Consider the following 15,873-nt stretch of genomic DNA (forward strand, 5'->3'; position numbering starts at 1 on the left):
TTAAATAAAAATTATAACAAATGTTGAAAATATTTTGTTCGATTAATTGTGACCACATGTGCGTAGCTTCTGAATCTTACAGTCACTTAGGCACATAAAAGCCTCTTCGTGTTAAACATACTCAAGATATAAAATGGCATAAAATGAACTTCCAGAACGATTTTCACCCATAATAGCACAATCGGATTAGGACTAACCTCGAAATCTCTTGGACAGTCATGAAATTTAGTACATATGTTAATTAAAGGTCTCTTTTTCATGTCCACACTATTTGACATTTTAGGGACCTCGAGAAATCACAGCCATCTTAGAAAATGTGTACCATCCTGGAGAAATTTGCGTTTTATTCTAAATATACGTTATCTATGAATAGATGGTGTAAAGCAACATTAAAGCTTATTAAATTCTACACAAAAAAGTCCTAGATATCTTTGCGGAAAAAATACATATTGTAATAGAAAATAATTGCTGAATCCAGATTTAGCGCTTACACCCTTTCAGGAGTTTATGAGTAGGGTTATGAGTTTAAATACTGATAATCAATACACCCTGTAGCTCAGGATACTGGGCGGATTTTTTTAAATGACGAATCGGTAGATTCCTCTTGCCTTTCACAACCTGTTTACACTTGTTTTATTAAAGAAAAAATAATACAGCCGACTTGAGAGAATGCTGAAAGTAAAATCATATTTTCTTAATGACGTCACACAAAATTCTAGGTTTTTTTCCCCTCTCCCTCCTTGTCACATTTGGCAAACCCCTCCCCACTGGTGTGACATCACATTTTTTCAACAAAATCGGCAAATCGAATTAAGTATTATTAATATTTTATCAAAATATTTTTGACAAAAGATGTGTTAGCAATTTTAAAACCAAAACTGATTAGTAGACCCCGTTATCTTGTGGCACTGACATGATGGCGTTTACAGATTTTGGAAAATACATACAGGTTGAGAGAAAAAGGTAATTTTTGACAAACTTTTTTTGGTGCCAATCGATCCCATTCCTATCCAGGATCAAAACTTTCTATGGGACCAAAAAAAAATAAACGGCTAGAAAAGCCACAAGCCGAGGAAAACTTTTCCCATACAATTTGTATGAAAATAACTTTTATTTTTCACATTTTATTTTTTATGCCAATCGATTCCATTCCTAGCCACTATCAATAGTTTCCTAGGGGTAAACTTACGGTAATGTATTAAAAAGCCACAAATTAAATAAAACTTTTTTCACACATTTACTATGGAGAAAACGTGAAATTTTATTCACAGTTTTCTATCTCGCCCATCAGTCCTACAGTAATGTCTTCATTCAGTATTATGGTCCTTAAACGTAACAGGACTGATTGGCGAACCCGATTGTGTGAGATCAAAAAAATTCATTAAGATTGAGCATATACTTTTTGCATTATATAAACCTCGATATTGAGATAGTCGATAAAAAAACATTCACGCTCTACTAAAAACAAATGTCAGTGCGACAAGATAACGGGGTCTACTGATTAGAAAAGAAAATTAAAAGAATAAAAACGATTATCGTTCCAAAAACTTGTTATTTAACTGTACTGTACAAGTTAAAGTGACTCCTCTCCCCCTTGTCACAACATGTCACATTTTCTTCTTTTCCCCCTCCCCCTTAAACGTGTGATGTAATTAACGTATGACCCCTAAAAGAATATCCCCTGAAAGGGTATATATTTTCTATAACAAGATGTATTTTTTCCGTAAGCCAAGCAATAAGAAGGTATAGAGGGAAATGCTAGGAATACAATTTTTGACTAAGTAACTTTGTTTGGACTAGTTAGGAGATGAACATATCAAAAGTCCCCATCCGTAACCCTGGTGCCGGGGGGGAGAGGGTGGTTTGGAGGTTATGTTTTTCGGTTTTTCACATATCTTGGACACCTTGCGTCTTAGCGACATGACTACTTAAACAAAACGAAAGCTGATTAAATTAGCTACAAGTTTAATTCAGTCATTTTTTTTGATATCGTGAATAGTCTTCGCTTCGAGATATTCTCTATTGAAAGTTTATTTGGGGCTCTAAATTTTATCTTGATATCTACATCAATGAAGCTACTAGGCCATGTTTGGTATCGTTTTCGTATTAATCGGGAGTGCCAAATTCATTTATGGTATCACATTCACACCATTCCGAAGTAAAAACATATAAACTTTAAACAAATTCCTTTTTTTTTAACTCCTCTTCACAAACCGCTAAATCGGTTTAGTTGAAATTTGTAGAGATGTTTTAAGTCCCGAGACAGGACACAAGAAAGTTTTTATCTTAAAAATCATACTTTGAAGGTGTGAAATTTGGTGTGAGGGAAATTCAGCTTCTTCGCCGAAGTTGAATTCCTGAGGTTAATACTGTTTAAGTTAAAATGTATTTTAATAAATTAATTAATTAATTTAAAATTAAATAAATAACTACCTAAACATAGAGTATAAAAATTAAACTAACCTAAAACATAAAACCCAATCATAAAAAAAATGCCCCGTCCAACAGGTCGGCCTGCGGCATGGACCCCATTACGCCGGCGGCGTTACCTCTCTGTACCGCTAGGACGATACGCTGAGAGAGGTACGCACCGGCCTTACGGTCCCCTGTGGAATCGACCAGCCGTGCCGACAAAGCTCTCATAAATGACTTCATGTCGGATGACCAAGGACCCAGAGTCTCTATTGCGAGCGCCGCAAACTCATAGTCGTTAACTAAGGTCGAGTATTTGCGGCGCTTGAGAATCTGGGCCTGGTCAGCCGCAGCGCCAGCCTGGATGCGGGTCGCCCCGATGTGGGACTGTGCAAGGGTGTCAATGCACGTCGCGTCCCACACCAGGGCTCTTCCTAATTTCCACGGCACCAACGTGGCTCCGTCGGGACGCTTGCCGTCGTCTCTAGCCATGCCCACTGGTTCTAAAACTGCAGGCACAGAGACGGTGGCAAGCTCGCGACGGACCAAATCGTTGATAGTGCCATGGCGATACATGCCGCCGGCGCTTTTTGCGCAAGAGAGGCCATGACGGCCCAGCTGGTCCACACCTTTGCCGCAGGCACACGTGTGGGAAACACAAATTCTGGACCCAAGCCTCAAGCCTATTGCTATCCTTAAGCTACTTGGGTCGAGAACCGTGCCTATTGCCTTGGAAGGGAGAGCCTGTAACCAGTGGCCCGACTCGGGGGCCGAAACCGCCAGAATGCGAGCGCGTTCAAAGTCGTCTGGGCTATTTTCTACAACTGAGGCATGGACTACCTCTAGACGAGGGGAGTCCCACGCCCGTTGAATGTGCTTGGCGTCTGGGATGTCCGCACTCGGGCACGACTGGCACCATGCTTCTCTGGCCTCCTTGAGGCTCGCTACCTGATCATCGAGTATCTGTGGAAGGTTTAGAATGACACCGATGAGAGACAGCGAGCCGTACACGGAAGACAGAAAAGCAGGTAAGGCCGAGCTGGCCGAAGTGCGAACTCCGAGCCCCCCAAACCTAATTGGGAAAACCGCCTGGGTCCATGATCTAGAATCAAACTGTATATTTAAAATTTTCGATAGCGTTGTCTGAAGAGAGGAGTCAATGGATGAAAGAATTGAGGGAAATTTCCAAACTGGGCAGCTACGTAGCACATACATGAATTTTGGGGTAAATAGACAGAAACGGATGATGAAGAGAGCCATATGCGGGTTTATTTTGAAAAGTAACTCTGATGTAGTGTGAAATAAATTTAGCTTACAGTTGATAACAGGTGCAATAGCTTCGCCAAAGATTGGTGAGCCTAAAAGAGTGAGATCTGATTTTGATTGAACTGAAATATTTGGTAAAACTTCATTAAAAATTTTCAAAATGTCAGCTTTCTTGTCAGAAGGAAGGTGTTCAGGGAAAAATATTTCACATTTGGTATAATTTAGTGAGAGTCCGATTTCTGTAAACTTTTCTATAATACATAATATATCTTCTAAAACCGTTACAGCGTCTCCTCCAAGAGATCCGTCGTCTAGATACCATATGTTGAATTTTGAATTTAAACTTGATATGATGGGGTGGATGACTAGACTAAAAATGGCTGGCCCAAGCGGGTCCCCTTGTTGGCAGCCCATGCACGATGAAATGATGTTATCTCCAAATAGCAATTTTGTCGGTGCTCCGTAACATTGCCAAATGTATTTGTAGATGTCTGGCAGTTCTTTTTTTACCGCTGCCAGCAATGCACCGCGATCGACCGAATTAAAAGCGTTTTTTACATCTATTTTTACAAAAATTTCGAAATCCGGACCACTTAAAAACGTGCGTGCAGCGTGAACCGCCCGCCTCACATCCCCCTTTTACACCAAATCCCAGCTGCTTGGGCTTGAAGAGATGCGTCAGTTTATCATTAAATTTCTTACAACACAGCTTTGAAGCTAAACGCCTGAACGTGCATCCCACAGCAATCGGGCGAATACCACCATCCTTTTTTGCGAGAGCTACTAGGTTGGCGCCGTACAAAAGTGGGGCTATCTCGGCGTGCACGAGTCCTGAAAGCATTAGATTGATAAGTCCTGTTATTTCCTTTACCAGGGCAGAACTCGTGTCACCTAAAGGTGTAGTGGTTAGGTCCTTAAGGTGCTGGGGAGATAATCCGTCCATCCCGCCGGCAGATCCGTTGGGAAATGACAATATTGCCGACTGTACTACGTCCTCTGACACGACAACTGTGGGATCGTCGGCGGCGGGTGGATCTGGAAGGCTCGAGGAGGCAGCGGGGACTGGGTGTTTTTCCCTCAGGGCGGCGTAAGTCTCGGGAGAGTGCGTAGCTAAGTCGTCGCACGAGAAAAGAAGCCGGGCAGCTCCCCCCACGTCTCCATCCGAAAGTTTATTTTCGATGGACCTAACTTTAAAGGCTAGTGAACTCGCAGGAGTGCGAGTGTTAATGTTACGACCTTGCGAGATGATAGGCGAGTCGGAAATAGAAAACGTATTACTTTTTATTTGAGAGGTGAGTGACGATTTCTTGGATCTATCTGCATGCAAAACTTTGTAAGGAAACGTGAGTAGACGCTCCCATGACTGAAATGAATTTTCAGCAACAACCTTAGCTACGCACTCGGTGAGGCTTCGTGCAACAGTAATGCGTGCACCACGAGGTATCCTTTTTATGACTGGGTTGTTGGTCTTCAAAAGCCCTAATTTATTGGCGAGAGATGATGCATCTGTAGGTGACGTTGATACTGTTGCTGTAGGGCCCCTAGCAAAGTCTGATGGTACGGGTTGAGACGCGCTGGGCAGCGGGGTGTCGACAACCATACGGGTGCCATGTCGGCGACCCGTATGGATGGCAAGCCCCCGCTGTCCTTTGTATTGTTTGTTATCAACACAAATGGGGCAATACAGCAAATCCGACGCCTTAATGCATGGTTGTGAAGACATTTAAAATCTCGGGATATAAAATAAAAACTACTTAATTCTAAACTTATAAATTTACATACAAACACAAGCGGTGAATTATAAAATAGGTAGGTCATAAAAACACAACAACATTTCACCAAAAATTCGACACATGGCACATTTCTTTCATATTCATTATTCAGGATAATTTTATTTATTTAGTGTTTATTTTTCCATCAAGTAAGTAGGTACTTGAGCGGTAACTGAGTTTGCTTCGGAGTAGCGAAATCAATGGCAGTGGCAGATAACTAGAGGCTCCAGGTAGCAAAGCAGGATCGCGGCCGGCTCTCCGCTGCCACGCTCTTGCCGCCATGGCCGGCGTCGCCCGCGCCCGGTGCACGGAACCTGAACCGACCCATTATCACGCTGCACGGAGCAACGTCTGCTACGCTGCTGCTGCGTCCCGGTCCCGGGCTTGAAGCCGTCCTCGCTTAGATCACCACTCCTAACGCCACTCGTCGCTACTCATACGTGGATACAATTAATCGACGGCTTTTCAGGAGATTTTGAAATCTTTTCGAACACTGAAATCTTAAAATTTACGCAAGAAAATTTTTGTCAACCAAAATTTTTTAAGTTTAGGTTTGAAGTCATGATTGGTATCATTTTCAACTAAATCAAACATTTAGACCATCCCAAATATTATTTAAATTGGTTCAGCGGTTATTGATCCCCCACATATACTATTATATTTATATTTTATATTTTTTAGTATGTAATGTTTGACGATCATGATAAGAAGATAAGCATAATTTTGACATTGATGCAAATTTATAGTGTAATTTTTATCCTTAAATAAATAAATCTGAATCTAAATCATACCATCTGCCACCCCACTTTTCACACCCTCAAAAGTTGATTTTGGTTATTAAAACTATCCTATGTAATCCTATTCTATCCTATGTACTGTCCCGAGACTCAAACTATCTCTATACCAAATTTCAACGAAATCGGTTCAGCGGTTTAAGTGTGAAGAGGAGTTAAAAAAAAGTATTTTTTTAAATTTAGTTTTTACTTAGGAATGGTGTCAATGTTGATACCATAAATGAACCGGCACTAGGGTTACGGGCGGGGACTTTTGATACGTTTACCTCCTAACTAGTCCAAACATAGTTTTACATGTCAAACACAGTATTTCATATTTACAACTATTTATATCTAAGTTACAATACCAAATTTCAGGACTGTTCTAGAGATTTCGAGGTTAGTCATATTCCGATTGTGCTATAATCGAAGTGATAATTATATTTTTTTGGAAGCGTCAATTTTGAGTTTGCTAATTTTTAACCGCCTTATAGTCATACTTGTTATGGCCATTTTTTGCCCGGATGCTGCACTTCATGATAAAAGCAAGCCGCTTTGCACAGTGCTAGTAGGGACCAAACTGAGTGATTTGACCCGCAGCAGCGCAAGTTTCACCCCTTAGAAACAGAGATGGCGCCACTTCTTTAAAAATATTTCAAAAAATTCTACAAGCTAAACCAATGAACCGATTAAAATGTTTAATATCTCAAATGAAAGCTCATTATATACATTACTTTCAAAAAAATACTCAAAGAATATATACTGATTACTTTCGACAAAAAACGGCATCTTAAGTTTTTTTTTTACTCGATTGATATTTTTTACTTGGTTTCTCAAAAAAAATGTATGAAACATGAATAGCTTAATGCATGTATATATAACTGAATAAATAACAAGTATTATAAAAAAAACCCGACACCGATACCTCTCATACTTCACGAAATATAAAAGTTTGAATGTGAGTGTAAATTTCTTCAAAATATATTTCAAAAAATTCTACAAGCTTAACTATTTGACTGATTTCAATGTTTAATATCTCAAATAAAAGCTCATTATATACATTACTTATAAAAAAATACTCATAAAACATATACTGAACCCTTTTGGCAAAAAACGGCATCTTAAGTTTTTTTTCTTACTCGATTGATAGTTTTTACTTGATTTCTTAAAAAAATATATTATGGAACATGAATAGTTTAATAAATATATATATAGTACTGAGTATATAAAAGTATTACAAAAAAACCCGACACCGATACCTTTCATTCTTCACGAAATATTTAAGTTCAATTATGCACGTTCTTACAAATAAATCCTTTAAAAGAAATCTTCAACCGCAGTAAGTGCACTGATTTGAATATGAAATGTGTCATATGAAAATAAATCACCCAATTTATTTTAATAAATAAAAAATTTATAAATAAAAACTGAATAAAGTTTTTTCCTGGTGGTGAATTACAAAAAATATATAACAAATCTAAAATTAGGAATTATTTTTATTTAAAGTGACTACATTTGTAAACAAAAAACTTAAATGTCCTCTTCAGGTTCATATTAAATTTCATATTTATTTATTGCAACCATGGTTTTATAGGTATTACAAATTCTTGGCAGTTCCACATGGACCCCGTGGGGGCATAGCAATATTACATGCATACTTAGGATCTAATCTTAAATCTATGTGTATAATATAAAAGTAGGTCAATTTAGTAGTTTTTATACATATAAGCCGAATTGAATCAGATAATTGTCAGATAATTGTCAGTGTATTAAATACAAAAATAAACGGGCAACTAATTATTATTAGGTGATGTCAAATTATATGGTTCACCGGTAGATGTAAAACTGAAAAAGAAAAGTCGTTTTGAAGTACTCGTACCATTCCAATACTACAAAATCACTGATCATACATGAACTGGTTGCTGTAGATTACTGTTGAATTATTTACCATTAAACCTATAATTTTGTGCCAGACCTATAATTAGTGGTCAGCATGCAAAATAACCCTGGATTGAAAATTACATTAACCAACTTTTGATTTGTACAGCCACATTTGCATGATTTACACTGGGCTGTGCATGGCCAGCTGACGCGACGACACCCACAATGCATAGTTTCGCAGCCAGATTTGCAGCCACAATGGTCCAAGAGGCTTAATTGAGACCAAATCGCTGTAACTGCCGACCATTCCGGAGTCCAACTCTCTTTTTCCTCAGTCCATCCAACAAGAAGATGGACTATTCATATTCCATACAATTTTTTTGAGAAATCAAGTAAAAACTATCACTCGAGTAAAAAAACAAACTTAAAATTCCCGTTTTTTTCAAAAGTATTGAGTATATATTTTCTGAGTATTTTTTTAAAAGTAATGTATATAATGCGCTTTCATTTGAGATATTAAACATTTAAATCGGTTCATTGGTTTAGCTTGTAGAATTTTTTGAAATATTTTTTAAAGAAGTGGCGCCATCTCTGTTCCTAAGGGGTGAAACTGCCGCTGCTGCGGGTCAAATCGCTCAGTTTGGTCCCTACTATCACTGTGCAGAGCGGCTTGCTTTTATCATGAAGTGCAGCATTTTGTTCATAACAAGTATGACTATTAAAAAAAGGAGGTTCTCAGTTTGACCCGCATGTTTGTATGTATGTATGTTTGTTCGCTATTACCTCGCGTTTGGCTGACCGATTTTGATGTGGTTTTCAGAAAAGTGTTTGTTACATTCTGGGGAAAGTTATAAGGGGCCCAGGACCAAGGACTATCAGTCCGCCGGACGATATCGGCCTGTCAGTTGTTCGGAACTGTCAAATTTTTGTTCTAACTGACAGGCCTATATCGTCCGGCGGACTGATAGTCAGTGGGCCCCTTTAGTATAGGTACACATGGATGGTTCGAAAAAACAATTGGATACCCGGTATGTGGCGCTGCTATCGGTAATATCGGTATATCGTAAAATTTGATTTGCTGAAACCGATTTGGATGAAAGTGTATTTAGATGGACATTCCGAGTAAAATGGCTGTAACATACGGATGCTTTTAGGGTTCCGTAGTCAACTAGGAACCCTTACGCAGCGTACTACTTAGGCGAGCAACACGCAAACGCGAAGCGCACACAAATAAAAAAAAAACTCCATTTTTTCCATACATTTACTATGGAGAAAACGTGAAATTTTACTCACAGTTTTCTATATCGCCACTCAGTCCTGTTAATACTGTATGAAGACATTACTGTAGGACTGATAGATACTGTAGGATAGATAAAAAACTGTGAATAAAATTTCACTATTTCTCCATAGTAAATGTTTTAGTATTTGTGGCTTTTTAGTACATTACCGTAAGTTGACCCTAGGACACTATTGATACTGGATAGGATTTAGCTGGGATCCTACATTCGATATCGGATCGAACAATGTGAAAACGCTCATAAGCTCAACATTAGTTTTTATCAAGTCATAGAAAACCTGCAGTTATTGCAATATCTTCACTTTTGCAGTTGTAATGTATTGGTGTGAATTGCGATAGATAAGGAATGCGTTCGCGTTCACGGTCTTCACGGAGTCTCTAACGTAAACCTCAAGTGTCAACTCATCGTAATTACGACTATAGGTATGAGTAATTAAATTACGGCGAGACGGAAAAAAATGTCCAAATTAGAAACAGTTAAAATTTTGATATGAAAATTTAGCTAATTTATGTTATTTTTTAGTTTATTTTTAATGTTTGAATTTGTGGTACTTAGTTGTAGACAAACTAACATTTACCAAAAGTTTTAATCTGTCAACCGGCTGAAACTACTTGGTCTGCTTAGTCATACATAACATAAAATAATAATACTCGTATATGTTCTTACAGGCGTGCCTACTGCCTAGCGGTGCAGTTACAATGTTTATCAAGTATGAAAGAGCGAATTCCTCCTATACAAGTTATTAACTTAATTTTGGATTTTTGAACTTGTGATGTACAGTCCCCATCAGATATATCGGCGCGCCCTAGGTGCTCAAAAATATCTGAACACGCACTCTAACGCCTTGACAATAGAGGCGTGTTCAGATTTTTGTGAGAGTCTCGGCCGCTCCGATATATCTGATGGCGACTATACATACCTATTATTTTTTGGTAATAAATATTTTTGAAATTTTTAAATGTTTTTTCATTTCGTTCTTTAGGTACCAGGCGGAAAAGGTATGGTATTGTGTTCCAAAAAATAGCTAAAGCTTGCATTAGGTACTTTCCCGTAAAACATGAATATTTTCGTTCTGCATTGAAATTCAACTTTTTGTCCATGAAACGAATAACGAAATTAAGTAGATCGATAAAAATACCTATTGAATGCGATATCTCTCAGCGCAAGTTTTTGAGCAAGTTCTAAAATAAATAAATAGGTATTGAAAACCTGATTCTTACAAGTCTGGACTTTCTTGGGCTCATTCTACTTAGAATCTCGTCAATTAAAAAAAAATGTCCCAAAATGTCCGTTCCATTACGTCACGTTTTAGTCTGTAAGTAAATTATGTTACTTTTACAAGTGGAAACTACAATTTCCATACGAATGTGGCTTTCTATTAGAAAAGGGTTCTTATGCTTCATGTGTAATAAGGACTTTTTAACAGAATTTCAGATGGAAAGGACCTTCAAAATATTTATCAGCACGGTTTTTACTCACTATTATTTTTAGCCGCCTTTTGAAATACGTCTCACGATAGTTTAAGTGCGGAAAGGACCTTATTGCACTTGAAGCATCAGGACCCTTTTGTAAAGCCACATATTTTTGGAACATTTTTTAAATAACAGGGTTGAATATGCTAGTGATTCAGAGCTGGAAGAACCCAAAAAGATAAGTTGTGATGCTCTTATTTTTTTTTTTGAAAAAGCTCTTTTGGCAATTTTACTGACGCATATATGCTCTTTTGCGGCGTGAAAAAACGCATTTTAGAAAGTATACTTATTATTCACTTATACGTAACCTTTGAAATTTTATAATTTGGAATGTAGGTAGCTGGAATCAGACCAAGCAAACGCCTAGGTACGTAAACGCACGCTACGAGCTACCTTCCGTGACCATAGACAATCCGCCCATTCTGGTGCTAAATTCAGTTCGTCTGGATGCGCCTTTACCATAAATTAATCTTGCTGAAAAATTCATCTCCTACACCGCGCCATCTAGTTTACACTGTTGTCCCTTGTCAGCTAATGAGAGTAATAAGAAAAGCCATCTTCTGAACTAGCGACCTCTAGTCTATTTTGGCGTAATGGTCACAAGACTGACACTGCGGAATGACAGTAGTTATGGTAGTGTGCGTAAATGCAAGAAATTGCAATATTTTGCAGTTTTTACCGGTTTTTGATGAAATGAGACACTGTTCAGTGGAAACATATGTCGATTTAGACGTAATATTTTTTATTGTTTGTGCGTATATCAACACATCTTTGAAAATCGTTTGGGTTTTGAGAGAAATAGTGATAATCCACAATTTGTGCACAATCACGCCATCTTTTGGTGGCTAGTCGGCAGGACATCCCTAGACATCCACCTTAAATATTTCAACATTTTGCGAAACTAAAAAAAAAAAACATTCTGGGAATTCACCTTTCTGTTCCTAAAAGGATTTTATTGACCATAGTGGCGATACAAAAATTTACCAGACTTAGTAAATGTTTTACCTTTCGGACAAACAATTTGTCAGTGTCTTCTCCCTATTTCCTACTTTGTAAGTTCTAATCCAACTACGATATGCGAAAATGCTACTTCGTCACACAAGGTCGGAAAATTTAGTATGGGACCAACCACGAAATCGCGAAAAAAAAATTAACCCTCCCATAGAAAATGGACCAGCGATTCGTGATTTCGGGGTTGGTCCCATAATAAAAGTTGCTCAGTATAATCCCAAATCCTCCCTGGCAACGGGAATGCACTTAGTTTTTGGCCACCCTGTATAAAAATATAAAATTCACAGGTCAAAAAAAAGCCAGATTTATTATCTCTTAAAATATAATTGTTAGATGTTACAAAAACAAAACAAGACCAAAATCTACTAATAAATGTGACATTTTCAACCAAAAGGTACCATATTGTCGCTTGTCAATAAGGTTGATTTCAAATTGAAGCTGTATGGAAATAGCGCCTTATTGACAACCGACAATAAGTACCCTTTTGATTGAAAATGGCACAAATGTACACTACCGCTCAAAAGTATTTAGGCACCCGCAATTTTCACCATACAATTGTATACAAAAATTATTTTCAAAATCATACTGTTCGATCGCAGGCAAATGACTGTCTTACATGTTGGATCGAATTTTTATTCAGGTAAATATATTGAGCCTCAAATTGTTGCCAAAGATTTAAAATTTCGAGTTTACTTTATGCAACGATTTAAAAAACCCTTATGTACTAGTTCATACAAAATAAAACGATTTTGTACTGGAAAACGATTTATGGATTTCTTTACGCTTTCCATTTGGTAAATAGGCAATGTACACGAATATTCTGCACATCATTCTGAAGCTCGATATGTCTGTTAAATTAAAAAAAGTAAACTGCACAAAAAACTGTTACCCGACTGCGACTTAGCGGTATAATTCTGAAAGTCGATTTTGTATACAATTGTATGGAAAAATTACGAGTGCCTAAATAGTTATGAGAGGTAGTGTATGTGTCATTGTGTAAAATGACCATCAACAAAATGGTAAAAGCTATTGCGCCGCACTATTTACTTATTAAAAATGTACGAGCGGTCAGATATTTTAATCACATAGGTATACATACTAACATACTTATATTTGTCTTATCATATTTACTGTACAAATACATATCAAGACGCCCTAATGTACTTATTATAACAATCGATTGCAATCCCATGTTATTTAGAGAAATAAAATCAACTCGAAATATATATCAGTGGCAGCCATGCACTCCACCAGCGTTATTCCTAAAATAGGTACGGCAATTTGCCTTCTGATCAATCAATCACACGGTAACACGGTATACGGCACGGCAGCAGTTCCATTGCCGTATGCCGTTACTCGTTGCCGCACTTTTGTCTGTAAGGCAATATTTATAAGATTGTCTCATTAAGCACGCAAGCAGGAGGAACACTGCATAGCAATGACCGCCGCCTAGGGCCGCCCCTGTCAACATCTAATTAACATAGGACAAAAACAATTGGTTTCTTACTTACACAATACACATGACACTATCTTTTTAAAATTCCTAAGTCTTAGCAATAATGAAAACTAAAAAATCATGAACTAGCAAACCTTTGATGCAAGGTTTGCGCAGTGCTCGCCGGCGTAGGAGTAAAGTTTATTCCTACTGGTGTTTCACTCGAATTGCCGTTCGATGCTTTTCCTTGAATAGCAGCAATTTCTTTCTGCAGTTTGGTATTGAGGACTTGTTTATTGACAAAGTTACGGCTGACTCCCCGACCGCGCCCGCGCCCGCGTCCGCGTCCGCGGCCCCGAGAGCGGGTCGAGCGCGCGCTGGCGTTTGACCGGTTCGATCTATTAGACTGGGTTGATCGGTTGGACCCCACAGAGTAGACGCTCCCGGGCCCGCGCCTCTGTTTATATCCACCTAGTTGATTATTCAGCTGAACGAGGCTCTGTTTATTTAAGTAATTAGGATTGCCAACGCTATTACGTCGACGTCGCTTTGCTAGATCATTAGCCACGCTGACAGTTAACTGAGATGCCGAGGTGAAGGAATTGTTCCTAGACCGAGAATTACTCCGAGACAGTGAGTTATTCCTTGATAATGAATTATTTCGCGATCTAGATCTAGACCTGGACCGAGTAAATGTTTGAGATCGAATGATATTATCCTGAAATAGCAAACTTTGCGTTTTCTTATTATGTTGTTCTTTTAGTATTTGATCAGATCTCAATCCCACCGAAGTGTATTTGTTGCGTGTGGTCAGGCCCCGGCCGCGCTTGGCGATGCCTCTCTTGGCGACGGCGAGCGGGCGGCGCGCGCGGGCCGAGAGCGCGCCGCGTGACACGCCGAGCCGGCTGCGTACGTCGCCGTGCACATTGGAAGTAGAACTGGTACGGCTAACACGATTTTGACCTCTTCCTGCAAAATGATTAATAGATTGTTACCCAAGATTGGCAAGAGACTCGGGTGTAGTACCGAGACATTATGGCGATCGAAAAAGAGAGCGCCACTAGTTAGGTGACATGCGTGTTTTCGCTCGAGTTTTACACTCATTTTCAGGGTACCGTACCCAAAGGGTAAAAAGGGGACCCTATTACTAAGACTCCGCTGTCCGTCTGTCTGTCTGTCACTAGGCTGTATCTCATGAACCGTGATAGCTAGACAGTTGGAATTTTCACAGATGATGTATTTCTGTTGCCGCTATAACAACAAATACTAAAAAGTACGGAACCCTCGGTGCGCGAGTCCGACTCGCACTTTGCCGGTTTTTTATTTCAACTATGAATAAAGTAAAACATACAGTTGTGTATGTGTATGTTTGAAATAATTGTTATACCTTTTCATACAAAAAAATGATTTTTGTGCAAAAAATTAAAATGTTATGTAATTTTTTGTGACATTTTTGGCTGTTACAGTCATAGTGTGCCGATTTACGCTAAATAAAAAATTTGATGATATTGCCCATTTATTCTTCATTCTGGAAACATCATTTCCATTTTTACATCATTACATTTTTTTGTAGTAAGAAAATAATTTATAGCGCGTGGCGGTGACGATTTTCATACAAATGGAACTATGGCCAAAGTTAATGATTAAAAATGTTTACAAGAACACTGAATTTGGCGTTTTTAAAGTATGATTATAATGTTTTTCATGCATTTATGCCCTTTTTTGGTGCAAATTTATTGTTTTTATTTTTCTTACATACAAACTTTCATCCGCCCATTTCACCCCCTTAAGGGTTCATTTTATAAAATATTATTTTATCATAAACTTAAACCGGTCGTATTTAATTGATGTTGAAAATTTCAGCTTCATATCTTCAGTGGTTTAGATTGTATGATGTCCGGGAGTAAGCAGAGTAAGGTAGAGTTTAGTTAGATATTCTAATGTATGGGATATTATGAAATAAAAATGTCTTTAACTCAAACACATGTAGATCCTTAACTACTGAAAATTTTAAGCTGAAAGTTTAAGCATCGATTATTTATAATAAATAAATTTGTACCAAAAAAGGGTAAAAATGCATGAAACAAGCATTAAAACATTATAATCATACGTTAAAAACGCCAAATTCAGTGTTTTTGTAAACATTTTTAATCTTTGACTTTGGCCATGGTTCCATTTGTATGAAAATTATTATTTAGTGCAAATCGCCACACTGTGATTGTAATAGCCAAAGTTTTTAGTTTAAGTTTATTTTTACTTTAGTATTATCATTCAATTTAGTTTGTAATTTGTTTATTGTTTAAGTATCTTTTAGTTTTTATATTCTTACTGTAATTTATTTTAGTTAAATAAATGTTTTTCCATCACCACAACCCATACTAATATTATAAATGCGAAAGTGTGTCTGTCTGTTACCTCTTAACCCTTAAACCGCTGAACCGATTTAGTTGAAATTTGGTATAGAGATAGTTATAGTTATAGTCCCGGGGAAGGACATAGGGTAGTTTTTATCCCAGAAATCATCCTTTATGGGGCTGAAAAAGGGGGTAGAAG

General features: G+C 37.9%; 1 protein-coding gene across 2 annotated transcripts in view; it reads right to left on the bottom strand.

The window, feature by feature from the left end:
- Positions 1-12,173: 12,173 nt before the first annotated feature.
- Positions 12,174-15,873, bottom strand: part of LOC134755244 (serine/arginine-rich splicing factor 4-like) — a 39,013-nt gene continuing 35,313 nt past the window's right edge. The window contains exon 3 of one of the 2 annotated variants that reach the window (XM_063691762.1): positions 12,174-14,289. In XM_063691762.1, the coding sequence (XP_063547832.1) occupies positions 13,460-14,289 (830 nt within the window). In that variant the 3' untranslated portion in view covers positions 12,174-13,459. The remainder of the gene's footprint in view (positions 14,290-15,873) is intronic. The other variant, XM_063691760.1, reaches the window with a different exon arrangement.

This window comes from Cydia strobilella, chromosome Z (assembly GCF_947568885.1).
Source record: "Cydia strobilella chromosome Z, ilCydStro3.1, whole genome shotgun sequence".
Classification (NCBI taxonomy): domain Eukaryota; kingdom Metazoa; phylum Arthropoda; class Insecta; order Lepidoptera; family Tortricidae; genus Cydia; species Cydia strobilella.